At 53.0% G+C, this 27,433-nt stretch overlaps 1 protein-coding gene across 1 annotated transcript in view; it reads left to right on the top strand.

Annotated features, from left to right (window-relative positions):
• The window catches only part of Slc26a9 (solute carrier family 26 member 9), a 51,514-nt gene that overhangs the window by 11,533 nt on the left and 12,548 nt on the right, over positions 1 to 27,433 (top strand). Inside the window, 8 exon segments of the mRNA XM_052736695.1 lie at positions 19,811 to 19,953; positions 22,182 to 22,321; positions 22,454 to 22,564; positions 23,201 to 23,388; positions 24,720 to 24,884; positions 25,554 to 25,706; positions 26,001 to 26,083; positions 26,826 to 26,973. Coding sequence (XP_052592655.1) covers positions 19,811 to 19,953; positions 22,182 to 22,321; positions 22,454 to 22,564; positions 23,201 to 23,388; positions 24,720 to 24,884; positions 25,554 to 25,706; positions 26,001 to 26,083; positions 26,826 to 26,973 — 1,131 coding nt within the window.

Below are 27,433 nucleotides of genomic sequence, written 5' to 3' on the forward strand. Positions count from 1 at the left end.
TTTGGGGTGGGAGGTCTTCTAGTCACTTCCTTTGGGTCTTCCCAGGTGTTCACTCCTGCAATCACTTGTTCAGTCGCTTACTATCCCACTGTGACCATTATATAACCGTCAACTCCCAAGTCACCTCCACGGCATCATAGACTGACGCTTTGGGCACTTCCGGGGTCCAGTCTGAGGAAGAATTAAAATCTGTGACATTTCTTAAAGGGACCTGTGTCCACCACCGAGAGTGGTGAACTGAGCCTTGGGACCTGGGGGGACTGTTCATGCTCCCCCTCCTGAGGGGTTGTCAGTGGAGTCTGGGAGTCTGGGAGGCCACTGGGCCTATCAGCTGGGAGATAAAGGCTGAAGGAGTAAATAGAGAACCCCTGGGGAGGCCTCCAGTCACAGTGTGACCTAACTAGCAGTTATCCTGTGTGCATGGCTGCTTATCAGATCCCTTGCTTCTGTGAGGGAGGCGGGAGAGCTTGAGCACTAAGTATTTTGAATTAGAAGAATCCTGGAGGTGGGGTCGGTTGCCCCCAAGAGGTCTTTTAGCAGGAGAAAGTGAAAGCTGGGGTCTGAAATTCTTGCCCAGCTCACAGATATCTCTCCACCCAACCCTGTTGACCTTCTGTAGATCATTAGTGGGCATCCAGGTGCTAGCCACATCATTTCCTTATGTAATGGAGAGTGTACCAGGGGATATATTGTTTGGTGGTTAAGAGAAATGTCCGGGGCTGGGGAGATAGGTCAGTGATGGAGCACTTTGTAGGAGGCTCTGGGTTCCACCCTTAACAACTAAAAAAAAAAAAAAAATTAAACAAATTTTTAGAGTTGAACAAAGAAAAAATGTCTGACTTCATATAGCAAATTCTTTCTCAGAGACAGAACCTTATATGCTAAGGGAAGACCTTTGCAAGAACATACTGTAAAAGTTTACTTGTATGAATGAAGTCACAGAACAGCCAAACTAAACCAGAGAGAGAAAAAAAACTCAGAACAGCTATGATGTAAGAATAGGATGGGGATTTCTTGGGTTTGGGCTCCCAGGGAAGTTCACCCTCATATTCTGTGGGTGTTGAGAGTAACCTGGGTTAGCAAAGGGTAAATGTGCAACAGAATTAGGTATATGGTCCTGCGCAGTAGATGGGTGTGTTTCATTATGAATAAAATTTGCCTCAAAATAGCTGTGAAAAATGCTGGCCACTGGCCAGTGATCCAGCACTGAAAAGTTGGTCTAGATGGAGATGGATGGCCTCACCTTGCTTTGAAATGCATCCAAACGAGAGGGCTGGTGGGCAGCCAGGGTGTGGGCAGTGGGGAGGCATGGCTAAGAGATGCAAGACGGATACAAGATTCCAGGTGACAGGCACATGGCTCCTCTGGCTGCAGACGTCTGGCAGTTTTTCTGCATGTTTGTCATTTCTCCTAATAAACTATGGAGAGAGAAAACAAGTCTTACCTCCTAAGATCATCCCAGCTCCCCAGGACTCTGAGCGTCCCTGTGGAGGATCTGCGCCTCACCAGCCCTCCAGCAGCTCAGAGCCCGACAAGCCTTGTCCCCCTCCCGTCAAGGTGCCTGGATTGTTCTTCCTTTGTTCTCCTGCATCAGGGTTGGGGACCAGTGACTTCATACCTCATTCATCCACTTGGAAAGTCCCCTGATTCCACTCCTACCCCCACTACCAGAAAGAGAAGCAGCGCTCTCCTGTTTTTAGAAACTGTCACACATCTTTCTGAAGATCCACACTGTCCAGGATGATCCAATAGCCTCGCCCTGAGAAAGCTTCCTTTCTGTCTTACCTAAACTCTGCATGCTGCTTTTCTACAGAAGTCGCTGGAACCTGGGGCCTATGGTTATTAGCATATGTATGTGTTTGTGTCTATGCACTAGGCTGTGTCAAAGCAACCAGTGGGGCAGAAAAATTAGGGGCACCAGGGTCAATCCAGGCTTTCTTCCTTGATGGCCCTTTGCCCTGCACTCCACCCAGTCACCTGACGTGGCCAGGCCACTGTAGGTAAAAGAGCACTTATTCAGTCATCCAGTCTGCTTTGGCCGAGGACTTCTCTCAAATGATGTATCCCTACCCAGAGGCCAAACCAAGTGGGAGACAGACGGCCCTCTGAGTACAGAGGACACTAAAACCTGGGTCAACATAATGAATGGCCTCTTCTTAGGGCCATCCTCACGGTCCACACTTTCTGAACATTTAAGTCAAACACACTGCTGTCCAGCCTGGCAGTGCACAGAAATCCAAGCCCGGGCATTCTGTGGTGTGATGGACAGACCCTCAGTATCTACACAGGAAAAATGGAAACGAATAGCCCATGCCCACATCTCAGGCCATTGGCACAATTGGATGAGACCGCACTCACAGAAGCTCCTTGTGAACGCCCAGGGCGGCAAGGCGTTTGCTCACAGACCCAGATGCATTACTGAGGGACTGGGATCCTTGCTGTTTCTTTGTTGGTTTTTGCTGTGTTTTTCAAGACAGGCTTTCTCTGTGTAACAGCTCTAGCTGTTCTGGAACTTGCTCTGTAGACCAGGTTGGCCTCGAATTCACAAAGATCTGTCTGTCTCCCAAGTGCTGAGATTAAAGGTGTGCCACCACCTCCTGGCTTGGGTTTTTCTTGCTTTTTGTTGTTGTTGTTGTTGGTGTTTTGTTGTTGTTGTTGTTGGGTTTTTTTGTTGTTGTTGTTGTTGTTTTGTTTTGTCTTTAAATAGCATCTCACTGTGTAGCCCTGGCTGGCCATAAAATCATTTTGTAGCCCAGGCTGGCCTTGAATCATGGAGATCCACCTGCCTCTGCTTCCCAGGTGCTGAGATCAAAGATGTGTGCCACCACACACAACTGGCTATTTGATATCATATAACCCAGGCTAGTCTCAGACTCATTATATAACCAAGGAAAACCACGAGCGTCTGATCCTCCAGCTTTAGCCTCCGGAGTGCTGGGATTACAGGCATGTGTCGCAACACCTGGCTAAAACCCTGTTTGTTTTCAGTCTCTGTGAGTGGCACTGCTTCCGCCACCGCCTGCTCACTATTTCCAGGAAGAGAATAAGAGTGACCAAGACGCCACCGAGCCACCAGATTCTTTTCTAATCTCAAGGACCCTCACTGCTTGCCCTGGAGACAGAGGCAAGGCCAACATGAGGGCTGAGCCCTCCGCCAGCCTTACTTACCCTAACACCTAGGAAGCAAGGAGATGGAGGTCCTGCTCCAAGTGATGCTGGGATCCCAGCTGACCTTGACAAAGAGCAGAGTCTGGTACATCCAAATCAGATGTCTGGAGGGGAAAGAAAGCAAGTGTCTAAGAAGAGACCCTCTGTGGTCTTTCTCCCAGCTACCCTCCTGGGTTCCATCCAGCCACTGAAGGAAGCTTCAAAAAGTGGCGGGAACAAGCCAGGCAGTGGTGGCACACGCCTTTAATCCCAGCACTTGGGAGGCAGAGCCAGAGGGATCTCTGGGAGTTCAAGGCCAGCCTGGTCTACAGAGCGAGATCCAGGACAGGCACCAAAACTACACAGAGAAACCCTGTGTCGGGGGGGAAAAAAAAAGTGGCAGGAGCTCTTATCACGTGGACCTAAGTGAGAATTGCAACCAGATGTGTGTTAGAGAGCCAATTCCTGCTGTGAAGGGAAGCTCATTGCAGCGGGTTATGATACAAGAAAGAACTCCCCTGATCGACCCCAAAGAGAGTAAACCAAGGCTGGCAGTGCCTTTGGTTTCACAGGGTCGTTTTAGGCCCAGATTCCTTCGAATTTGCCAGACCACCGTCAGCAGGCATGATGGAGCCAGGAGTCAGGAAGAAAACGTAGGAGAAGCAGCACCCACAACCTAAGCCAGGGCACAGAAGTGGCTTGTCATCCCCGTAAGTGGGGACACAGTCACATAGGGAAGGTTGGCTGGGCCTAGCATCCTCACTGTGGCGTTACTTCTGATGATAAAAGCTGGCAGTCTACACCACAGGAACCTCCTCCCGTGCTTCTGATGGTCATGAGGTGGCTCCTGGCCATCATTTTCCCTGAGATACCTGTCCCTCAAGGGCTACAGCTCCAAAATACAGCAGCAGGGCAGAATTTTCCAGATGGCCTTGCTTTGCGACTCACCTCATCATCATCATCAACAACAATAACAACAAAACCTGCAAGGACCAGTTTTGGGTTGGGGAGGGCTGGAGTGTAGCTCAGTGGTAGATACCCAGCCTTAGGCTCAACCTCAGATCCAAAACAAAATAAGCTTCAAGGAGAAAAACTGGAGAATCTCAAACCTAAACCCAGCAAACTACAGTCCAAGGGAGATCCAGGTTAGCGAGAAGATGTGGTCCCCAGACGGTGGGGCAGGTCCCCAGCCAGAGGGTCATGTCGCAGGCCAGGCTCCTCATGGGAACACTTGGCCCTCCAGACCGTGTAGCTGAATTAATTATGCCTCTTCTAACTGCTCTGGGGCAGGACCCAGGTTGGCCACGGTCAATGACGTCAGTAGATAATACAGCTTGTATCTTAAGTGCCTCCAAAGCTCATATGCTAAAGGCTGGTTCCGCGGCTGATGTCAGATGCTCTTAGACAATTGTAGAAGCTGCTAGGGTGCAGCCTGCCTGGAAGAAGACGGTCATTGGGGGAATACCCTTTTTTTTTTCCTCTCTCTGTTTCCTGGTGGTTTTGTCCCACCATGCAGTGCCTACCAGAAGGTTCTGCTTCACACAGACCCAAAGACAATGGAGTCAGCCGACCATGTACTGAAACCTTTGGAACTGTGAGCTAAAAATAAATGTCTCCTCCTCTCAATGGCTTCTCCTGGTATCTTATCAGGGCCACAGAAAGCTGATTAACATAGCAAGACACGACGCCAACATGCCTAGTATGTTTGGTCCAGAAGGAAACCAGAGAGGCACGTGCACTACTCCTACGTGCAAGGGGTGAAGAGATGAACCCCAGGAGCAAGTGTGACCATTCGAGCCAAGGCCCTGATAGCAACTGGCCAAGTATCAGCTGAAGTCACCACCTACGGTGAGAGGGTAGGCCAGCCTGAGTAAGAAGACAGGCATCCTGGAGATATGGCTAGGCAGTCTCAGAAGACAGGGAAGGGAGAACATTCCCAGATGGCTGGGGAGAGAGGGCTTCACACAAAAGGCAGTGTCCCTGAGGAGGAAGGGGGCACTCTCGGGTGGAGGAAGTGATTCAAGCCCTGTGCTTTCCGGGAATGACGTCACATTTAATCTCCCCCACCTCCCTCTGAGGTAGGTGCTCTTGTTACCCACGTTTTTTGCAAATGAGGAAACAGCTCAAAAAAGTTCAGTAACTTGCTGAAGCTGAGTGTGGTAGCACAGGCCTGTTACATAATCCAGCACTCAAGAGGCTGAGGCAGGAGAGCTGAGAATCTGAGGATAGCCTGGGCTACCTTGAGAGACTCTGTCTCAAAAACATTAACAGTAAAAATCGCACGCCCGTTCCTCGGGGAAAGCCAGAACCAACCTTCAGGAGCTCTGGTTTCAGGGTCTGACAAGCTCAGCTCCCTTCCAGGGCCAGTGGTGGTGTCACATATCCCTGTGAGAGGCTCTCTTGCCCTTGGGGCAAACAGCCCCAGATGGTCACATCCCCGTCTGACAGGAGCCCTGGCTGCCTCTCAGCTCCTTGCTCCGTGGAGCAGTCCAGATCCTGCCCACAAACTTGGCACCCTGCCTGCACCCTCAAGATGTCTTTGACTGGAATCACAGCCAAGGAGAATGTACCAGCAGGATGAGACAAGCTGAATGCTGTGAGCAACCTGGCTGGAGCCGGGTCCTAAAGGAATGGTGTGAACTGGCCCGGGTGGGGTGGCGGGGGGAGCCTCCAAGAGAACTCCCAAAGCTGCTTCTGGTGGGCCTGTCCCTATACTCCAGAGATGGAGATACATCTGAAGCTATGGACCCCAACAAGACCCAACTAGCCTTTGTCCCACCCACCCAGGGCCTGCCTGCTGGCTAAGGGGACTCAGAGAGGTACCTTTCCTGAATCCACCTCATTAGGGAACTCCACACACATCATATAACCCCTGGCTCCCAGAAAGCAAGTGGAGTTGAGACTGTTCATTGGGAGGCAAGCAGTCTGAGGAAGCCCGAGTTTGCCCCAGCCCCCTCCTAAGAGTGGACTTGCCCTCCTCTGGGGCTGACAGCACGGTTGCCTCCACCCTAGCCTTTGGAAGTTTGGGGAAGGATTCTGAAAAGGGGGTGGGGAGGATCTGAGTCCTAAGTGCCCTGAGCTCAGAGGTTTAAAAAATAAATAAAAGTAAGGCCGGGCGGTGGTGGCGCACGCCTTTAATCCCAGCACTCGGGAGGCAGAGCCAGGCGGATCTCTGTGAGTTCGAGGCCAGTCTGGGCTACCAAGTGAGTTCCAGGAGAGGCGCAAAGCTACACAGAGAAACCCTGTCTCGAAAAACCAAAAAAAAAAATAAATAAATAAAATAAATAAATAAATAAATAAATAAAAGTAACATAATGTTGACTTTGATGGGGGAGTCGTGGAGCTGACTAATTTGTGCCCCTTAAGCACAGCCTCTGAGGGAACCTCAGAGTAGAGTAGACTCTCTAGGGTAAATTGGTGGTGTTGGGGGCACAAGGTTTCTCACCAAGACATCCACACAGAGAGTGGATACTGCCCTAAAGAGTCTGGTTTATTCCAGGCAGGAGCACGCCAGGCATCTATAGGTCTGAGAGCTCACCCCAACCAAGTAGGGGGCCAATGTCGCCAAGAGCTGGAAAGACCACAGGTCATTAAGGAACATGTGAAGGCTGGGAAGAGAGCAACAGAGAAAGGTGAACTGTATGTCCTCTGTCCCCTTCCTTTATAAAGGTCTTCTTGTTCAGTCCCCACGCACCAACACTCACACATGGACACACACACACCCTCCCTACTGGGCACCTCCCAAAAAGAAGAGAAGGCAGAGGGACCAGGGACCAAGGTCCCAGAGTAAGGGCACCTGTGGTGCCGCAGCTCAGAGGAAGCCCCTGCTGGAGCTGCCTGGTACATGGCTGTGAATCTCGGAGGTTATGAGGGAGGGCTAGTGAGAGGGAGCTTCAGGGAGCCATCCACTGTATAGGATGAAGGCATCACCGGGCTGGGGTGTGGCTCTGGGGCAGAATGCTGAGGGATAGCAAGAGAGGGTATCAATGATGAAGATAGGCAAGTAGCCAGACAGTATGTGGTCATACTTCTGCCATGAGCCCCTTTCACAGATGGACAAACCAAACTTCCGTCAAGCGGGCTAACGCTGCGCCTAAGGTGGGTCACATGACTAGTAAGCACCAGGAGTCAGGACATCATCAGCCTGAAGTCAGCCTGATGCCTCCTGGGGCCTGTCCTCAAGCAGCTGGGAGGAGACTTGCCACCTTGGAAAGCCCAGCATTTCACATTGGCAGAGGTCTGTGGTTGGAGTCACTGGGACCCTGGGAGGATCGTGGGTGATAAGTACCCTCTAGGCTTACCTTCTTTCCTAAAGCGTGCAGACTTGGGAAGGAAAGACAGACATACACTGTCTTCTCCCAACTGACCCCAAATCACAAACACCGTTTTTCCATCTAATCCCCAAACTGACCAAGCCAAGCCAGATGTGGAGACAGGATGTCGCCCTGCAAACCAAGACGACCAATTTTGTGTTTCTCCAGCTATTTCAATTTCCCTGAAAATTGGGCTCCCTACACCCTGCCCTTTAAAGCATCCCCTATACCTAGTTACTAAGGTAGAGAGCCCCAGAGTCAAAATTGCAGCCAGGAGGCCTGTCCGTTGCCATCAACAGCCCAGAACTTGTCCCCACCAGACCTGTCCTCACGCCTGCTCTCAGCATCTCCAGGCTGGCTTCAGCTGCCTTGGACACTCCTACCTAGGCCACCAACTTCTGGTTCTGAGCAGTATCACCCGCTCCTTCCCTTCATTTTATTTATTTGTCTATTTATCATGAATATGTACCCACACATACATATACATACACAAGCACACACACACATACACACACAAACACATATACACACACATACACACAAACACATACATACAAACACATGCACACATACACAGACACACACATACACACAAACACAGACACACACATACCCACACACACAGACACAGACATACACACACGCACACACACACACACACGCACACACACATACACACAAACACAGACACACATACCCACACACACATACACAGACACACACACACACACACACGCACACACACACACACGCACACACACACACACACACGCACACACACACACACACACACACACACACACACACACACACACACACAGGTCAGTGGGAGGCTGGCTCTTCTTTCCTTCCACCATGTGGGTCCCAGGGGTCAGGCCATCAGGCTTGGCAGCAAGCACCTCTACCTACTGTGCGGTCTCACCAGGCCTCCTCTTTCTAGAAGCTGCAGAACTGTCCCAGTCAGCCTCAGCCCCTAGGTGTCCACGCCCAACAGACCGGCTCCCCTCCCAGCAATCAGCAGGGAGACCTGGAGCATCACCTCAGGAGAGCAAAATGGACTGAGATGCAGAACGTGAGGCGTGGGAGGGAGGTATTGTGGAAGAAAAACTTGGCTTGTGCACCAAGGCAGGTGAGAGTCCTGTGGGGGGCACCAACCAAGCTGCCTTCTCAGCCCTCCTGGCGACCTCAGGAAGCCTGCTGGCCTTCTCTGTGGACTTGGGTTTCTCATCTGTAATATGAGGGAGGAGTACTTCAGACAAAACCCAAGGCCTCATTTCCCACTGCCAGGCTCTGGGACAGTTTTTCCCTTTGAGCGACAGACTCTGGGGACTGTAACCTGTCCTGACCAGACCACCCACCTCAAAGGCCACTTTAATCTCCTTCTGGCCTACTATTCTCCAGCTCTGTCATGTATATTCTGGAAGCCTCTTCTGTCTGCTCCTGTCAGGGTCTTGACCTCTTGGAACTGGTTCTCACTGGGTCTTGGATCCCGCATGCCCATCACAGTGCCAGGCAAATGATACCAGCTTAGGTTCCCTGTGTGGGAAGACTGAACCCTAGCTAACATCACCCTGCTCACCTTACTCTCTTCCCAGACATTCTGACCAGACCATGATGCCGCAGCAGGGGTGCTAAACCCCTGAGCTCCTTTCCCTGGGAGAGAGCTAAGGATGTGACTTCCTGTGGGAAGCGCTAAATTCTACCAGTTCCTATGTACTCCTGAAGCTGGCAGCCTGAGACTCAGGTCAGATCCTGCATTTCAGGGCAGGAGTGAAGACTTGTCTGTCTTTGGCCTTGAGGTGTTTGTTTAAGTCACTGGGCCACTCTGCCCAAAACATGATCCTGCCCACACCCTTGGCACAGGCTCCGTACAAGGCACTCATGCAAGAAGCCACAGTGCTAGAAGCCCAGGGATGGACAGTCAGTTCGGGGAGATCCAGTGTCTGTCTTACAGGTTTAGCTTCAGCTTACTCACCTGAAAAATTACTGTTCCTTAACAGGAACAGCTCAAAGAGGGTAACACTGTGGCTTCACCTGCATAACTCAGAAAATCCCCAGACCTGTCTGATGTGAGCACAGCATGTGTGCAAGCCATGTGTGCTTGCGTGAGTGTGTGCGTTCATGCGTGCGTGCATGCGTGTGTGTGTGTGTGTGTGTGTGTGTGTGTGTGTGTGTGTGTGTGTGTGTATGCGCACATGTGCGATGTATCCTGATATGTTGGAGAACCGAACTGGGGACACTGAGGAAGCTTGGGCTCAGTAGGGAACCCAAGGACAGGTTTAGAGCAGAGACCCTTGGATTGATTCAGAGACCACAAAGGACTGGACACAATCTGGAAAAGCTCTCTAGAAATGCTTCCAGGAGCATCACACATCCTACTTCCTGATAGTGACCCCCTGGGGATTTTAGCTGAGCTTTCCTCTCAGCAGCCTGGTTTTTTTGTTTGTTTGGTTTTTTGTTTTGTTTTGTTTTGGGTTTTTTTGTTTGTTTGTTTGGTTGGTTTTCTTCAAGACAGGGTTTCTCTGTGTAGTGTTGGAGGCTGTCCTGGAACTCACTCTGTAGACCAGGCTGGCCTCGAACTCACAGACATCCATCTGGCTCTGCCTCCCGTGTGCTGGGATTAAAGGCGTGGGCCACCATTGCCTGGCAGCCTGGATATTTTTATGATAGGAATTCCATTTTGATTATCTAGGTATTCAAAAGACAAGTTCCTAGCTCTAGAGAAGCGGTTTTGAAGGAAGGGAGGAAGGGAGAGAAGGAGGAAGAGAGGAAGGGAGGGAGGGAGGGAGCAAGGGGGCTGGAGGGAAGGAAGAAGCCAGTACAACTTCCAGCCCTAAGATGAGCATAAGATAGGAACTTCCAAGGAAGAATCTACCCCACTCCAGAGGGCGATGAGGGGCTGTGGCTGGCTTTTGACGTGAGAACAAACAGTGAGCTAAGGAAACCCAAGGCTGAGGTGCTCTGGGTGTGGGTGTTTTCACAGCTTTCTAGTTCAGAGAACTGGTCTCTGTTTCTCTGTCTCTGTGCTCAGAGCTCAGCTCCACGTCTGTTTCTCTATGTTTTCATGTCCCTACGCAGCCCTAACTGTGCCAAGGCTTAGTCCCTCCAAATGCCCGCCCCCAAGATGCCCTTTCAGGCCTCAGGACCGCTCCCCGCGCCACCACCTATGACTCCTCACTTTTGGTCCAGGTTCCTCCACCCTGGGCCTCCCACCTAAGCTTCACCTTCAGAGGAGCCTCTGGGTTCACTTGTCTTGTCCAAGTAGGTAAAGCCTCCCTGTCTAGAATTTTTCTGAAACTGGAAAAGTTGAAGAGAAGGGCCGAAGAGGCCCCACGTGGTTCTGGAAGGCCCAGCTATCTGTGTCCAGACCCCCTGAGGACTGGTTGACGGTATCCGAAAGGTGGGTGTGGCTTGGCACCCCACCCCACACGTTCAAAGGCAAAGTGATACAACAAGCACACACTTAACCAAATCCACTTCCTCTCTCTTCCATGAAGATCTTCGTGATCTTGGGGCAAGTTATATCCCTTTAGTCAACCTCTGTTTACTCATCCAAACATGAGAGCAGCATGTGATACCACATAGTTGGTTCTAGATTAAATCAGATAGCCTGTATGAAAGTTGAAAGGTGCTATAGTCAGCCAGACAGGGCTCAGTGGGAACGAGCTCAGTTGATAAAGCTAGCCCTAAACTGGTCGGTAGCCCCGAATACCTATCTATGGGTCATTTCAAAGAGAAGAGATAGCTGCAGATAACCCTGTTGGTCTCAGTCAACTGGGCAGTATACTCTCTGCCCAAAAGAAGTACAGCCAAAAATTCCCTGATAAACATGGTACCTCAGCAAAGAGACCTACTGTTTGATCCCGATGGCCACTGTCACTTGGCTACAGTAGAAGTCTGATGACTCATCTGCTTTCTAGGAATTTCCTGGCCAAAATGCAGATCAGGCCAGACTGCCCACTGAGCTAGACAGTGCTGGATGCTGATGGACAGATTCTCGTTTTTCGGTTTTGCTTTGTTCAAAGACCCCATCATATTGTCGTTCACCCATTTCACAGACCCATAGTGAAGTCTTAATGAGCACTAGGCAGCAGGCTAGGTGGTCAAAATGCAGAAGTACACAAGCCCGGAACTGGCCACGAACATCTCCATAGGGTAAGCAGGTTTGAAAGTCTGACAGCTGAGCAGACCACACCCACTGGCTATGCTCTACAGTATGACACCAAGGCAAGAAATGCTGCAGGAAGAGGGCATGCTGTGGATGCAGGAGCATGGGTAAGGGCTCACAGACGCACTGCCCACCCACTCACCCTCCCCTCACCCGGGTGGCAGGCACGCTTGGGTCCTTTGCATTCTGGATTTCTCTAGCAAGTTGTCTGGCTACACCTTGACAACTCTGAGTGACCTTGGGTGTTTCCCTAGTCCCCACAAGCAATGCATCTACAAACTATCCCTTGGGTTGGGCTTGCAGACAATTCATACTTTCATTCATTCAACAAATATTTGTTGAGTCCCTGTTATGTACCGAAGCCGATTCATTTTGCCTTCCCAGGGACTCTTCCAACAGTGCTCGGCTGAAGCACCCCTATACCGACTCCATCACACTTCAGAGCTTCTGTTTTCTCTCAGAGAGATGGAAGGACAACTCGGGGCTGGGATAGTCTAGTACAGGATGTCTTGGAAAAAAAGGGCACCTGGCATCAGGGAGGAATCCCACGTGCTGGATTCCCAGACTGCTTTCAGAGGTCTCTGGCTGCATCTGTGGCCATGGAACTTGCAGCTCTGCCCCCAAAGGCAGCTGGGGACCTAAGCATTACCATTGGCTCTGCTACACCGGCTCCTGGAAGGGGTGGAGCCTGTGGTGTAGAGAGTTACTGGCTTCTAGAGCACCTTGCCTAAATTTGCTATGGGTCCTCTGTCTTAAGCTTCTTTACCGTAGTGATCCTGAGCCTCATGCATCTCGGATGGTTCTGAGCATACATACTGCGCGGGGACAAATTTCACAATGACTTAAGGTCAGGGACAGAACTGGAAACCAAGTCTCCACCTCAGCTCCTCCAGAGCCTCCAGACACCACTCATTCCCTTTCCCAGGGTGCTCAGAGGTCCACTGTCCCCCACCTCCAGTTCCCCAATCTTCAAAGCAAGAGCCTCAGAGCCCCACCCCTCAGGTGCCTTCAATAGCGTCCATTGTCCAAGAGGCTGTGTGGCTTGACCCCCAGTCCCATAAGCAGCGGGACAGCAGGCTCAGAGAGGAATCTGCCTGGTACCCCTCCTCTGCTGACTGCCTTGGGGGAGTCTGTGGGGTAGTGGCCCTGCTGAATGTGACCTATTGTCTTTAGGGTGGATTTAGGAAGTGCCAAGCTCCCATCAAACAGCCCTGCTCCCTGGGTAAAAACAAAAAAAGGGCTGTTCATTTGGGACCTTCTCCCCCTTATCTCCTTTTCCTATCTCCTTAGGCTTAGCTCTGGTGTAGTGTTCAAAACCACTTCCCCTCCGAGCCAATCAGAAGCCGGGGCTCACCTGTGGCCCTGAGGTGAAGTTATTTATAAACGCCTCCCTGGATTATTTGAGCAGAGCCCTTTCACACACCTCAGGAACACCTCTTTGCTGCCTGCTGCCCGCTGCCTGGACACACCTGCAGCCCTGCCCAGCCGGCTCTGCTCACTCAGAGGTAAGCCCCACCCAGCCCAACCCACCCTAAGGGCTGGGGGTTATCCAGAGAAGAGGACAGGCCCCAGGGGTACCTCAAAAGAGAGATGAGAGGGTGGGTGCTTGCCAACCTGAGCACAAGCAGTGAGGACACTCTGGACCGGCGCCTATGAGCAGCCCTGCAGCCCTGCCCTATGTGCAGTCCACGGTAAAGACCTCAGCTACTAGGCTGAGGAATAAGCAGAACGGACACTGGATTGGAGGAGGTCAGTGGCACTCAGCTAGAGTGGGGTGAAACAAGGCCTTCCCGGAGAAAGAATGGAGCCTGGGTCTTCCTGGGCCACCTGGGTCTCTTAAGTAGCCCGCTCTCTCCACTTAAGTCCTGGAAGCAGAGAGCTCTGGGTATATCTGTCTGTGTGGCTGTCCCTGTTCTTCGGTACCTAGAGCCCCTCCTTCCCTCACTTACTTTCCTGAGCTCAGGGTACTGAGCATGAGCTCTGTGGACTCCTATCTGGTCCCTGTTACTTCTGTGAAGCTGAAAGAGGTGAACAGAGAGGAAGCTAAGGAGCAGAAGTCAAGTGAGGGACAGGCTCCGTCAGGCAGGGGGAGCGTGATGGTGCAGCATGGAAAGGTCTGGGTCAGTGCAGTAGGGCAGGAGCCAAGCCCATAAGTGCCCAGCTCCTGAACTTCCCACCCCATAGTTCTAAGGGGTCCCAAGGCGTCCTTAGACGGGAAGTCAGCCCAGAGGATCTCCAAACTAAGCCAAGCAAATCTTTTATCATCACAGCACCAACTACTCGGTTGAACTTGGGTCTGTTAGGACTGAGTGCCTGGAGAAGACCAGCTGTAAGGATGTGCCCCTAGAGTGGCAAAGCCTTCCCCATCGGGGAAATAGGACAAACTGAGAGAGGAATTTCTCCCTATGTGTTTTTAATTGAAGATACTCCTCTCCCAGAGCCCCTGCAGCCACCCCCCCCAACACACACACACACACACACACACACACACACACACACACACACACACACACTCTCAGAACCTGGCCAGAGCCTGCTTGGGCAGCATGAAGACCAGCACATACCAGAACTAGATCCGCTACTGTACCAGCCTTCCCGGTACATGCCGGGGTTGGTCCTGACCTGGGGCTCACTGTACAGAACCCTGAAGCAAAGTTGTCCCCTTATCTCTTAGTACTCAAGGGCTTCCAACAGAGTGACATAAAATCTATACTTAGTGAAAGTGTGTCCAATTATACAAAATAACCTGAGGAGGCTTGTTAAAGGAATGGGGGCCAGCTGGATGTGAGCTAAAGGAAGGGTGATTTGGTCATGACCTGAAAGATATAATCCTCCAGGGGAGTCAGCCTTCCCTCAAGGCCACCTGGAATTCTGGCCTAGATTCTTGGATTCGCTGGTCCCTTTAGGGATTTCTAAGACTCTACCCCACGTGTCCTTACAGGGACCTCGTGACCTGGGGCAGGTCTCACTGTTCAGCATCTCACTTTGTCCCTCCGCTGGGACTTAGTCCCAGTTCATCCCTCCTCAACAGGGAGAGCAGACGGGCAAGTAGGCCTGGCGATAAGGAATGGGGACTTGAGTGCCACAGCAATGAGTCCCCTTCACAGGATACAGCCCCAGAACAGCCAGAGAGTCAACATTTGCCTTATATCACAAAGGAGGACATCGCCTGGGGCTAGAAGGGGACTGCAGATTTGCCCAAGAAACCCAGCGACAATAGAAAGAGCATTTCAAAAGGCCTTATAGGTGTCAAGCTTCTAGGGCCTCCCTCCTCCTGGCAGGGACATAGTCTCCAGCTAGGACCCCAGCCTTCTGTCCTGTCGACCAGCTTAGAGCCGTAGAGAGACTGCCCTTTCTCGGGATACCTACCCTAGATGAGGACGGCAAGGGGACCTCAAGGTGACCTTTCCACTCACCCAGCACCTGTGATAAGGACACCTGTGATCTGCCAAGCTAGGGCTGCTCCAGTGTCTGGCACAGGTGTGTCAAGGAACAACTCCCCTGAGGCACCCTCCCCCCCAGCCAGGGCTTAGGGAGGAAGTCATTCTGGGCTGCGGGTGACAGGGTCACCTCCAGTCGTGACAGGAATCCATGGGCAGGCCCTCAGCTTTCTGCTCCCCCGTGTCCCTCCTTCTACAGAAAAGACTTGTGTCTCCCTCCATTAGTCCGAAAACCATCGGGAGTTTGAGGGCCTGCGACTGAAGCTTAGGATCAGGGAGGAAGAGGAAGGCCGAGTGAGCTGCCTGAGATGGCAGAGCTAGAAAGGGAATCTTCCGTAGTGACAGTAATAACACTAATGGCCAGAACTGATGATGCTTCCCAGGGCCAGGCACCCTGCCATTCATTCCCTTGGGCATCGTGCTGAGCACCCCACCCCTCCACCCAACCAAGCATCCTAAGGGGATCCACAGACCTCGTTGGACACAAGCTAGGGAGGAGGTCCAGCGGGCTTTCTTTTGTCCGAGCTCACTGGAGGGGGTCCTCACAGAGTCCGTTTCTCCCTTTCTCCAGGACCTCAGCTGTACAAGGTCTCAAGATTCCTCCAGCCTCAGGCTGACCTTACTCCTTTCCAGGCCCCAGATTTAGGAATTGCTTATGTGACCGCATGTCCTCTCTCTTCCCTTCCCTTTCCCTCCTTCCCCCTCTCCTCCCCTCGCTCTTCAGGATACCCTCCCCCTTTCTCCACAGTGAGATTCACCTTTCTGTCCCTCAGTACTGTCTCATGGCACCTGCAATCTGTTGAAGCAGAGGACGTACACACTGTGTGATGGGGTTGGGGCTCGATACACCGCTGTGGCCACAGAGCGACACTTGGCCCACCCGGACTGTGTTTAACTAGGGATCAGATCATCTCGTTCCAGATACCTCTCTCACTGTCTTGCTCTTTTTTGTTGTACGGGGGATTTATGTATATGAGTTTTGCCTATATGTATGCATGTATACCACGTGTGTGCCTGGTGCCCGCAGGGGCAGAAGAGGCTGTCAGATTCCCTGGAACTGGAGGTAGGGGTTGTAAGCCACCATGGGGGTGCTGGGAATTGAACCCCAGTCTTCTGCAAGAGCGACAAGTGCTCTTAACCCCCGAAACCATCTCTTCGGCCTTCTTGTTGGTTTTTTTTTTACCCACCCAATCCAACATCTTAAGGCTCTCTTAGCTCTCTGAGAACCCCTAAGAGGTCCTTTCCACTGTGATGGCTCACCCCTTTTCCCCCCACAGCACCGGGGTCTGAAGGACTGACTGGGGATGAAGGGCCCATCCCTGCTGTGCCCACCCCACCCCACCTCAGCCTTCCCTTCCTGAAAACAGAGCCAGGGTTGTCCCTGAGCCCACACTTGCCCCTCGGTCATCGTGCCAGACAAGCTGAGGCCAGGAGAGGAGGCAAAACCCAGGCAGAGTCCTCGGGAGGTAAAACAGAACCCAGGAGACTTGTCTGATCACAGGTCATCCGAGAGCACACGTCAGTGTTGTCCCTTGGGGTCCTGGAGCCCCTTCCACCAGAAGTGTTTGAGTAGTTGTCGAGGCCCAGTTCACACACATCTGCCGTTCTCCATGACTCAGTTTCCCTCAAACACAAAATAAGAGAGTTGGACCAGCAGAGTCTCAAATCCTCGTCTAGACAAAACTTCCTGACTTCAACCAGCTGCTGGCTTCTCCTTTTCATAAACAGGCTTGTGAAAAGCCCTGGTCCCCTGCAACACCCTGCTCCTGGAATAGATGAGGAAGAGTGTGGGAAAGGAACAGACTGTTACCAAAAGCAAAGGGACTTTTCCTTCTGGTAGCCTGTGTCACTGGGGACTCCCAAAGTTCAGGCTGCAGGGAAGCCTTGCCCAGAGGGGCAGAGACCATGCTGAGTCACACACCCATTACTCTCGAAAGGATTCCCACCCCTGCCCCTTTCCTCCCTCCCTTTTCTGGACAGGCAGCCAGGGGTGGCTGAAGCCCACCACAGTACCCGGACCAGACTAGCCAGGAAGGAGAACTGAGAGGAAAAAGCAGTCACCACAGGCCAGGGTGGTGGGAAAGGCTTCCGGCTGGGGGTGGGGGGGAGGAATTCGAGCAGGTCTTGAGGACAGGCAGGGCTAGAAAGACAGCAATGAGTCAGAGCACCTAGGGTGAGGAGGCACTTTGGAGAGAGACCCAAGCCTGTTTGGGGTGAACAACCAGCCTGCTCAGGGCAGAGGGACCAGTCAACTGGATCGTCGAACACAAGGCCTGAAAAAGGAGCCTGGGCTTGGTCCTTCTGGAAATGACGACTGGACTTTCCGGCCGGACATAGGTGCCGAGTGGGAGAGGAGAGCTGGTGGCCAAAAATTCAGAGAAGAATGGTGCTTGCGCGGAGCCAGACCTGGAGGGTGGGGCAGGGCGAAGGCCCGGCCCAGGAGGAAAAAGGCGAAACGGAGGAAGAACGGACTGGCCTTAGGATTGGCTGGGGGATGGGGACAGGAGTCAGGAAAGGAGTGACTGGGTGGAGGGAGAGAGAGAGACCCCTGAGGAAATGGAAGAGCTGCTGGGGGATCTGGAATAATAGCATGGGATACCCCACCCCAATGAATGTGCTAGCAGAACAGATAACCTTTAAAAGTAAATAGCCTAGGGCAATCCTTCAGCCCACCCCCATCCTACTGGCTAGCACAGAAGCCAGACTCTCTCCCTCTCATTCCTCTTCTAAGTGACTCTGCTCTTTCGTCAGTCAGCTCACCTTGAAACATTTGGCCAGTTCTTTTGGTCTGTTCAGTAGCCTGAGACATACTCCCCAAACTGGGAGCATCCCTAAAGCTGGGCCAGGCACTATGGGTTCCTCTGAGGAGTCGTACGTGGCACTCACAGCTCCCAAAGAGCCTGTCGAGCAAACCAGCTAGAAAGGCAGACCCTGGCAGACTCCAGGGAGGTTGGGAGGGAAATGAAGCCATGCTGCTCCGTGAGGCATGAGGACTGGTGGCTGGAGAATCATCTCTCGTTAAGGAAGAAAGCCTCCTCCCATCTTAATAATCAGTGTCCTTACCATTCACTGGGAACCTCGGAAACCGGCGGCGCATCAGTCACACACAAGCTCACTTAATCCACACAGCAACTGCCTGAGACTGTTATTATCCCCACTTACAGATGAAGAAACCGCATCTTGGAACCCAGGTCATTCTGCCTCTAAAACTCGGGCTGTTTTCTTGAGGCCACTCTGCGTTTCCCCCACTACATGTCTCACATACCATGGCCCTGACTCACTTCTGCCGGTGTCTCCTCCAAAACCCCACTGGTTGATTCTCTCAACGAGCGTTTGTTAGGTACTAGATACCAAGCGAGTAGCTGGGCAGGGGCTCTGCAGGTAGGTTCCCCCACCCATTTTTACCCTCTGGTGGGTATCGTCACGGGGGTTTCACTAACAGTCCAGCCCTTAGCTGCCTCAGCTTCCAGACCAAAGGAATGGGTACACCAGTCAACTCAAGCACTTCTTTAACGGAGACCCTCGCATTGCTGGCCTTTTCGTTGTACTTAATTCCTCCTCGGCCATCATGCTTACATCCCCGTGCAGTGGGCAGCCAAGCTCACACTGCTGAGGAGGGTTTGGAGGATCAGAGGAGCAATAGGACCCTTTTCCTTCTTTCCAACAAAGCCAGGACCAGTCTCGGGTCCCTGGATGCTCAGCTCTTGCCAGTGTTCTCTTCCAAAAAGGCACATGCTAACCACTCCCTGAGGCCTTCACCTAGAAAGTCTGGCAGGGTGGGTCCCTCTGTGGTTGCCCATGTTCAACCCTATCTCAAACCTTTTGTGGTTACAGTCAACCCAGATTCCCCAGGACCTCTCAAATGTAAGTCTTCCCTCAGACCACCGTATCTCTCTCCTCCCCTGAGGGCCTCTACATAGCTTTTGCCAGCTGGGCTTGAGGGACAGGGGAAGGGGTCAGAGTTAGAGGAGGGCGGAGGAAAGGTGCTCACAGGGAACTCCTTTGGGCCCCAAGGGCCCTGGCACCAAGCTCTGCCCAGCTCAGCTCCTGGAACATCGCTGAGGTTGCGCAAAGCGTGAGGAGGAGAGAGACACCAGTACACAAGGGTGGAGGAAGCGCTAGGCACAGGAAGCTGTGGGAGAGAGCTGAAGCCGACCATCCAGACTTCCCCAAGCACACCATTGTCCTTCCCGGGGAAACCTGTTGGTGAAGTCGTGTGCAGGCGCGGTGGCTTATCCAACAAAGGTCCTCCTGAGGTCACGTTGGCTAGCCCCCTGCCTCTAGGCAGGCTGTTTTCCCAATTGTTCCAAAATTAACTGGCTGGATGACATGAGCCCGTCTGCCAGGGAAACAGAGGCCTGGGGCGGGAAGCAGTCAGTGGGGCCATCCCAGCCTGAGGGGAGTAGGATGCGTGTGTGGAAACCAGCCCTGCACTCCCACCTCCTCTCTGCCTGGTGTTCGGCAGCAGTGACAGTGATGTCACGGGTGTGGAGTGCCAGCCACGTGCTGGCTGCCAAGCAAAACAGCCAGGGCGAGTGTGTGTATCATCAGTGCCTGAGAAGGAAGGCCACCAAAAGAAGTGAGCCTGGTGGAAAGGCTTGACGGAGGAAGGGAGGCACCTTGCTGGATGGGGGCGGGAAGACCGGAATAAATCTCTGTTGCAGTGAGGCCCAGAGAGAGAAGGCCCTAGCTGCACTGAGAAGGGATGCCCCTCACCTGTCCATACTCTGCTTCTCCTAAAGCTTGTCAATGCCCCAGACATGAGCCAGCCCAGGCCCCGCTACGTGGTAGACAGAGCTGCGTACTCCCTCTCGCTCCTCGATGATGAGTTTGAGAAAAAGGACCGCACCTACCCGGTGGGAGAGAAACTTCGCAACACCTTCAGGTAACGTGGCGCAGAGCCCAGACTCCTCTTTCTTCTGTTCCCCATCAAAATCCATCCTGCTTCTGGACCAGTACCCAAGGGGTTAGGGAAGCCCTGGGGGAGGGGAGATTCTGAAACCTGAAGATAAGAGCCTGCAAGCTCGTAGACCCTGAGACCCATAGGGAGGATGGAGAGGAGGAACAGGAACCACTAGCCATTTCTGAGGGTTGTAGGGTGTTTCTGTCCCCTACATAGTGTCTCCTGAAGTCTCGGTCCTCTTAAGCCTCTCTTGGGTCTTCAAAGGACCTCTGGATGAATATGGTATGACATGGAGTGGTAGGGAACACCTGAGCCCCTCCTCCACGCCCCGTTCCTTGTGTATCAAAAGGCACCTGAGGTCCCATCTCCCCATGCCTCACCCCCTCATGGATAGTCCTTCTGTCTGGTTCACAGAAATCCTAGAGGAGGGCCTAAATTCCTAGGCTGTACTAAGAGGCCTCACCAGCCTTTGGGTTCTTCCCACTCTCAGGTCCCTGGACTGGGGTGGTGGGCTGTGCAACCTTGCCCCGCAGGAAGACGCTTTACACGGTGGCCCACATCCATACCTCAGGAACCTGAGGCCACAGGCTCTCCCCCCCCCCCCCCCCCGCCCCTTTTCCGCAGACTTCTGGCAGACCTCACACTCCCTCACTCCCCTGGGGAAACAGCTGATTCAGTTACCTGGATTGAGGTCACCGGCAGTAGCTAAAGTGGAGTCACAGGTGGAACTGGTTGAGGCTGGGGGAATCACCCACTGGAGTCTTTCCTAAAAGTCCTAGACCAACTCTGCTTCTCCTGGGAGGTTCCATCCCGGCCCAGCGACACTCAAGAGCTGTGTGCCCAGTGTCTGAGCCTCGTCCCTGAAGCTGTGCTCCCCAGACGGATGGGCTCAGCCAGTCTTTGGGTTCAAGGAGTTTACATTTAGGTTGCTTGTGTGCTGGAGGGATGGAGGATCTGATGTTTTCCTGAAGGTTAGGGATGATTAGGACTCTAAAGAGAAACAGAAAACTAACAGTGTCCATGACACTGGCACAAAAGCCTCGCAGTAGGCAGTGCGCCAAGGAATATTGGTTGAGCGAATGAATGAGTGAATGAGTGAATGAATGAGTGAGTGTGTAGAGAGCTAATGCCTCCCTCCAACTCCATCCTGGCCTCTGAGGCGTCTGTATAAGTTGTCTGGCGTCTCCTTCTTCCAGCACTTCTTGCAGACTTCAGGTTGCTTGGCCTGACATATGGCAGAGATGCAGGAAGGCTGGGCATGTGAGTTGCAGCCCCAGCCAGCTGCCTGCCTACCGGTGAGTCCAGTTTCCTCTGCCATAAACAAACCTGCTGGAGCTCCTGCGAGGCTGTTGCCTCCTAGCACAAGCCTTTTAGGTATGCATGAAGCCATTCCCCATGTCCTGGACACAAGAAGCACCACAGGCCCCAGGCCCCGGAAGAGGCTGGGCTGACAGGCTGGTGGAGATGCCGTTCTGCAGAGTATTTAATCGAAAGGGGGAAAAAAATCTGCCTAGACTTTCCAGGATACAAAGCATTGTCTGTGTTGGTTTCAGTCTTGGGTGACATCCAGGGGCCCCAGTGTCAGGGAAACCATTGTTGAGCAACAGTAAAGAGTAAAGATTGGTGCGGGGCAGGAAAGGAGGCCTAATCAGACTCGGCCCGTGAGTCACCAGAGGGACCCGGAGCATTGACTTCCCTCACTTGGGAGAAGAAAAGCAACCCCCACCCCCAGTCATCAATCCACCGGCTGTCACCCCCAGGTGTATAAGCCCTTGTTCCTGCTACTCATGACTTTCCACGGAAGGATCTCAGGGTGCCCCACAAACAGTAGCGATCGATACGCCTTACCCTGTTGGCCAAGGAACGGCTCTCCCATCTCTTTTCCCCTCTGCCGCTTTGCCAGTGGTGAACACCCATGCTGGACTCAGCAGGTTGGCAGAGTGCCCCTCACAGGGACAACTGAGGTTGCCTTTTTGAGATGCTCAAAGAGAAAGGAGGCGGAGGCACCATAAAACCAACAGCTTGAAGCCCAGCCTCGTTGATTCCCACGTGGAGAGCTTGCAACCGGGGTGTATTGCTGGGCTCTCCCGTTTAAAGCACGGCTCTCCCTCCGCAGCGCCCCACGGCACAGGAGGTGCACTCAGGCCGCTGAGCGAACCAACTCCCAGGGACCCTAGCATCCCCCAGTAACCTGCCCTCTTCTCCTCCAGGTGCTCCTCCACCAAGTTCAAAGCCATTGTGTTTGGGCTGTTGCCTGTGCTCTCCTGGCTCCCCAAGTACAAGGTCAAAGACTACCTCATCCCTGACTTGCTGGGTGGACTCAGTGGGGGTTGTATACAGGTGCCACAAGGTAAGAGCACCCCCAGCCAGGCCTAGCTGGCCACTCCCTCCTGTCCTTTCCCATCTCTACCCTCCCACTCTGCGACCCCTGTGAAGAGGATGCTCTCCCGGAGCTAAGCCTCCCTCTCCTTGTCTCCGGCAGGCATGGCATTTGCATTGCTGGCCAACCTCCCTGCAGTCAATGGCCTCTACTCCTCCTTCTTCCCCCTCCTGACCTACTTCTTCCTCGGGGGTATACACCAGATGGTGCCAGGTGAGGTCTCTTCCCCACACCCCCATACCACCCCTCCTCCCCGACGACCCCCCGCTAGGCACGATGACTTGGACCTCAAAGACACAGGGCATGGTGAAGGAGGCTCCATTTCCACCTTTATTCTCCCGGAGTTGATGTTGATCCAACCTGAAAGGATGGTCGCTGCATGAGTCCTAGGTCCTCGGCGACCTTGGAGAAATCCCGTGTGGGCTCAGTCAGTACAGCCTATTGTATCTTCCTCCCAGGAAGGAGAGCAAAGTGTGACAGAACAAGATAAACCATATGCTGTGCAGACCATGAACAGATTGGAGACATGGCTGCTCTCAGCAGGCCACGGCAGGGATATTCGGAGCTGTCTAGTGTCGAGTGAGATGGAGGAAGAGAACCCGGACACAGGGCTGGTTTCTGGTCCAGGCTCTGCTTGCACTTCTGAGTCGGTGTCCAAAGAGATGATGTTAACAAGGATGTATCTGATCTAGGGAAGTGTCCTTGGCAGCTTAGATGTGACTGCCAGGGATGTGCTGGCAGTGACCAGTGTAGGGAGCCCTCCCTCTGGGGCTGGTGTGTGTTCCAGGGCTGGACCCCTTGGTCATTTCCATGGGCATGCTGCAAACTTCTGACTTTTGCTGGCTGGGTGGGGCACCACAGGTACCTTTGCCGTTATCAGCATCCTGGTGGGTAACATCTGTCTGCAGCTGGCCCCGGAGTCGAAATTCCAGATCTTCAACAACGTCACCAATGAGACCTACGTGGACACAGCAGCCATGGAGGCAGAGAGGCTGCATGTGTCAGCGACACTTGCCTGCCTGACTGCTGTCATCCAGGTGAGGAGCACAGGCCCCAGCCCTACCAGGAACTCCACCTCAGAAGGTGGCAGGCCATCTCAGCTCTACCTCAAAACCGCCCGTGTGGTGTTAAAGCTATTCCCCACCCTAGGGACTGAAGGGGCCTTAAAAATAGTTTAGAGTCTCCACCCCTTGTGTGGAGCAGTGCCCCTGACAGAACTGTCCTGAGTTTAAGGTCTGCCCAGAGTCGTTCAGATGCCCCTTAGGGAAACCCTGGTCTCTGCCAGCATCCCTCCTGCACCTCCAGCCTCCTCTGCCCCAGCCCTGGCCCTGGCTCCGGCCCCGGCACACCACATAAGCTGACCATCTAACCACGGGTGCAAAGGATTCCTCCGGTGTTGATGAAAGAGGCACAATGTGGCAGAATTCAAGGACTCCGGCCACTTCAGAGCGTACCTATCATTCGGTCATCACTCACCTAAGGTTTTCTGCCAGGAACTGAGCTAGGCCCTGAGGATATAAAGATAAGTCAAAAAAAAAAGGCCCAGTTTGCAAGTGGCTCCCAGCGGGACAGAGGAAGTGGCCTTGTCCACAGATAAATGTGTGTGCCGTGGTGAGATAAGAGGCACAGTAGAGCCATGAACAAAGTGGCTGTAGGAACCCAGGAAAGTCCTCAGAGAGGAGGGCACATTTGACCTGAGAAGGCAAGGACAAGTGGAAGTTCACCAGTGACCGAATGAACAGGTGTGAGGAACAGCACCCGAGAGCCCCGAGGCCTCAGGGAAGCCTGGCTAGGAAGGAGACAGCAAGGGCAGAGGGTTAGAGGAAGCCAGAAAGGTAGGCAGGGGGCCAGTAATGAAGTCTGCACTCACTCCGTCCCCTTGGCAGCAACTTGGGTCCTATTAGCCTCAGAAAGACCGTGGGTAGGTGGAACTAAGGCAGGGATTCCGCAGGAGCCCAGGCAGGAGGGACAGAGGGGTGGCCATGGAGAAGGAGATGGGGGTGGGAGGAAGAAACATTTTGCCAAGAGCATGACCAGCTCTTACTGGTTAACTACATGTGGGAGGAAAGGCGGTGTGACTCTGAGTTCTCAGTTGGGCACCAGGTGGCACCGGGGGAGGACCACGTTTGTTTAAGGGAACCGAAGCCAGGGTAGTGAAGAGACAGACAGGCTGTGTACGGAGGGAACTAAGGTTTGGTGGCAGGCGCCCAGGTCACAGTGAATGGCCGGGAAATGTTGCTGGGGACTCTTTTCCCTGAGTCCCCGCCGCCTCTGAGCTGCACGAGGCTCCAGGCCAGGCTGTGTGTCCTGGCCTGATGGAGCAGATGACCCACTGTGGACTCTCCCCTCCTTCCTTCCTTCCTTCCAGATGGGCTTGGGCTTCATGCAGTTTGGCTTTGTCGCCATTTACCTCTCTGAGTCCTTCATCCGGGGCTTCATGACAGCCGCCGGCCTGCAGATCCTGATCTCAGTGCTCAAGTACATCTTTGGTCTGACCATCCCCTCCTACACAGGCCCAGGCTCCATCGTTTTTGTGAGTCCAGAAACACCCTTTGGGGGAGGGACAGGATGGGAGCAGAGTTCACATCCTCAGGAGGCAGTGAGCGGGTCATCCTAATAGCTGGCTGGGCCGTTGGGCAGAGGGGATCCCAGTGGGTTCTCCTTGTACAGAAGGAGTCTAACACAGATCCTCATGCACTCACTCGGGCTCTCTGTGGTCAATCCCTGAGAACAGAAGACTCCATTGCAGTGCCTCAAGTCCTTTCCCTGGGAAGCCCCCCCCCCACCTTTCTTTTTTAGTTTAAACTCTTGACAAGAAAAAGAAAATATATTATCTTAAAGTCCCCAGCTCCTGCATCAGGTGGAGCCCCTGTAACTCTAGTTCTCGTAGATTTCACACTCTCTCTCTGGCCTCCACAGGCACCTGCACACGTGTGGCATACATACACTTACACAGACACACACACACACACACACACACACACACACACACACATGAATAATGTGAGAGAGCATGGACACCTTAGCGCTCGCTCCTGATGCGCCCTTTGGGAGAGGGTAGCTGGAGATGGGATGGCATTCACAACCAGGGCTACGTTCTGCCTTTGTATGTCTCCAGCGGCATGTCTCCCCTGGGCCAGGCACCCCTGGGCAGGGCAGTACGGGAAGAAAGGATGGGAGCCTGTGATGCTCTCTCCCTTAGACCTTCATTGACATTTGCAAAAACCTCCCCCACACCAACATCGCCTCGCTCGTCTTCGCCCTGGTCAGCGCTGTCTTCCTGGTGCTGGTGAAGGAACTCAACGCTCGGTACATGCACAAGATCCACTTCCCCATCCCGACGGAGATGATCGTGGTGAGGATCCTGCCTGCCTGGAGATGGGGTTCTGGGGGTCAGGATAGGAGGGCTGTGAGTAGAGGAGCCCCTGTCCATCCCTCTACCCACTCCACTGGCGGCCAGCGGGACAGGAAGTCACATGTGAATATGTTGTATGGCCCATCACGTGACTGCTCAGGCTGTCTCATACACACACTACCCTAAGGAAGCAAGACGTGGGATCCGGGAATCCTAGAGAAAACATTTCGGAAAGACCCCTGACCTAAGTCCCAGCTAAGAGCCGATATCCATTCTCCACTTTGGGGTCTGCAGGTGGTGGTGGCAACAGCCATCTCTGGGAGCTGCAAGATGCCAAAAAAATACCACATGCAGATCGTGGGAGAGATCCAACATGGGTGAGTGCAGATCACTCAGAGGCCACCCCCAGCCCATTCTCCACCAGACCCCGGGGCCCTGATGGAGATGAGAGGCTCCAGGTGAAATTTCATTGAAAACTCTATGACCCTGACTCAGAAGAGCCACATAACCAATCCATACTGGCCACTTTATGGGAAATGAGTCTCAACTGCTACCCTCCTAGCCCCCATAAGTTTCCTGTCCTGAACACAATCAAACAGATCTCTCTCTGACCCGCCCATCGCTGGCTTTCAGCGTGGCTCTAGTACATACTCTTTTACCCATGCAGAAAGGAAGACACTAAGATGAACCAAATTCTTTAAGCATCTCTTCGATGTTAGGCACCACGTTAGATCCAGGATGACTGGGACAAAGCTTACCTCACAGAGTTGGGACGGGGGAGGAGGGAGGCCAGGCCTCATAGCACTGGAGGTCTGTGGGTCTAAAAACCAATGTAGCAGAGAGTCGGAGTCAGAGCCCAAACAAGTGAAGCCCTCCCATTTACTGGCTTGTTGACCTGGACAAGTTAATTCTCTTAAGCCCTGGCTTCCTCCTTTAAAAACCAGGAGTGATAGGACCTGCCTTCTGATTACAGAGAGTGAGATCATGTGGGACAAGCCATACAAATAAGACCCTGGCATGTGGTGGGGTCTCAGCTCCCCTCCTTCTCACACCCCCGGGCCCTGCTCCTCCTTCTCACACCCCTGGGCCCTGCTCCTCCCTCTTTTGGATCCTCGGCAGGTTTCCCTCTCCAGTGGTGCCGGTGGTTTCGCAGTGGAAGGACATGGTGGGCACAGCCTTTTCCCTGGCAATTGTGGGCTACGTCATCAATCTGGCTATGGGCCGGACCCTTGCCAACAAGCATGGCTATGACGTGGATTCTAATCAGGTATCTCCAGCTGCCCCTGGCAGGGCTCAGGATTATGGACCCACAGAAGCCTACTAATGACAGCTTAGGGGGGGGTGGCGATGTGACTCAGTGGTAGAGTCCTTGCCTAGCATACAGGAGGCCCTGGGTTACACCCCAGTATCTCAAAAAGGAGAGAGAAAGATGTCTTGGGATTCCGTGCTGAGGTGAGACAGTAAGGATTAGGGGACTAGACCTGAGAGACTGACCTCTGGTTTTTAATTTTCTTTGTTCTTTTCTTTCTTTCTTTCTGTGGGGAGTCTTAGGGGACAGTTTACTTGTTCACGTGTGTGCACATATATATGCAAGTTCATAGGGAGGACAGAGGTTAACATCCGAAGCCTTGCTCTATCACTTCTCAACCTTTTTTTTTTTTTTTTGAGACTGAATCTCTCACCGACATTCCTAGTAAGCTCTGGGAATCCTCCTGCGTCTGCCCCTC

The sequence above is a fragment of the Peromyscus californicus genome, unplaced genomic scaffold, assembly GCF_007827085.1.
Source record: "Peromyscus californicus insignis strain IS unplaced genomic scaffold, ASM782708v3 Scaffold_14__1_contigs__length_90479793_seg_2, whole genome shotgun sequence".
Taxonomy (NCBI): Eukaryota; Metazoa; Chordata; class Mammalia; order Rodentia; family Cricetidae; genus Peromyscus; species Peromyscus californicus.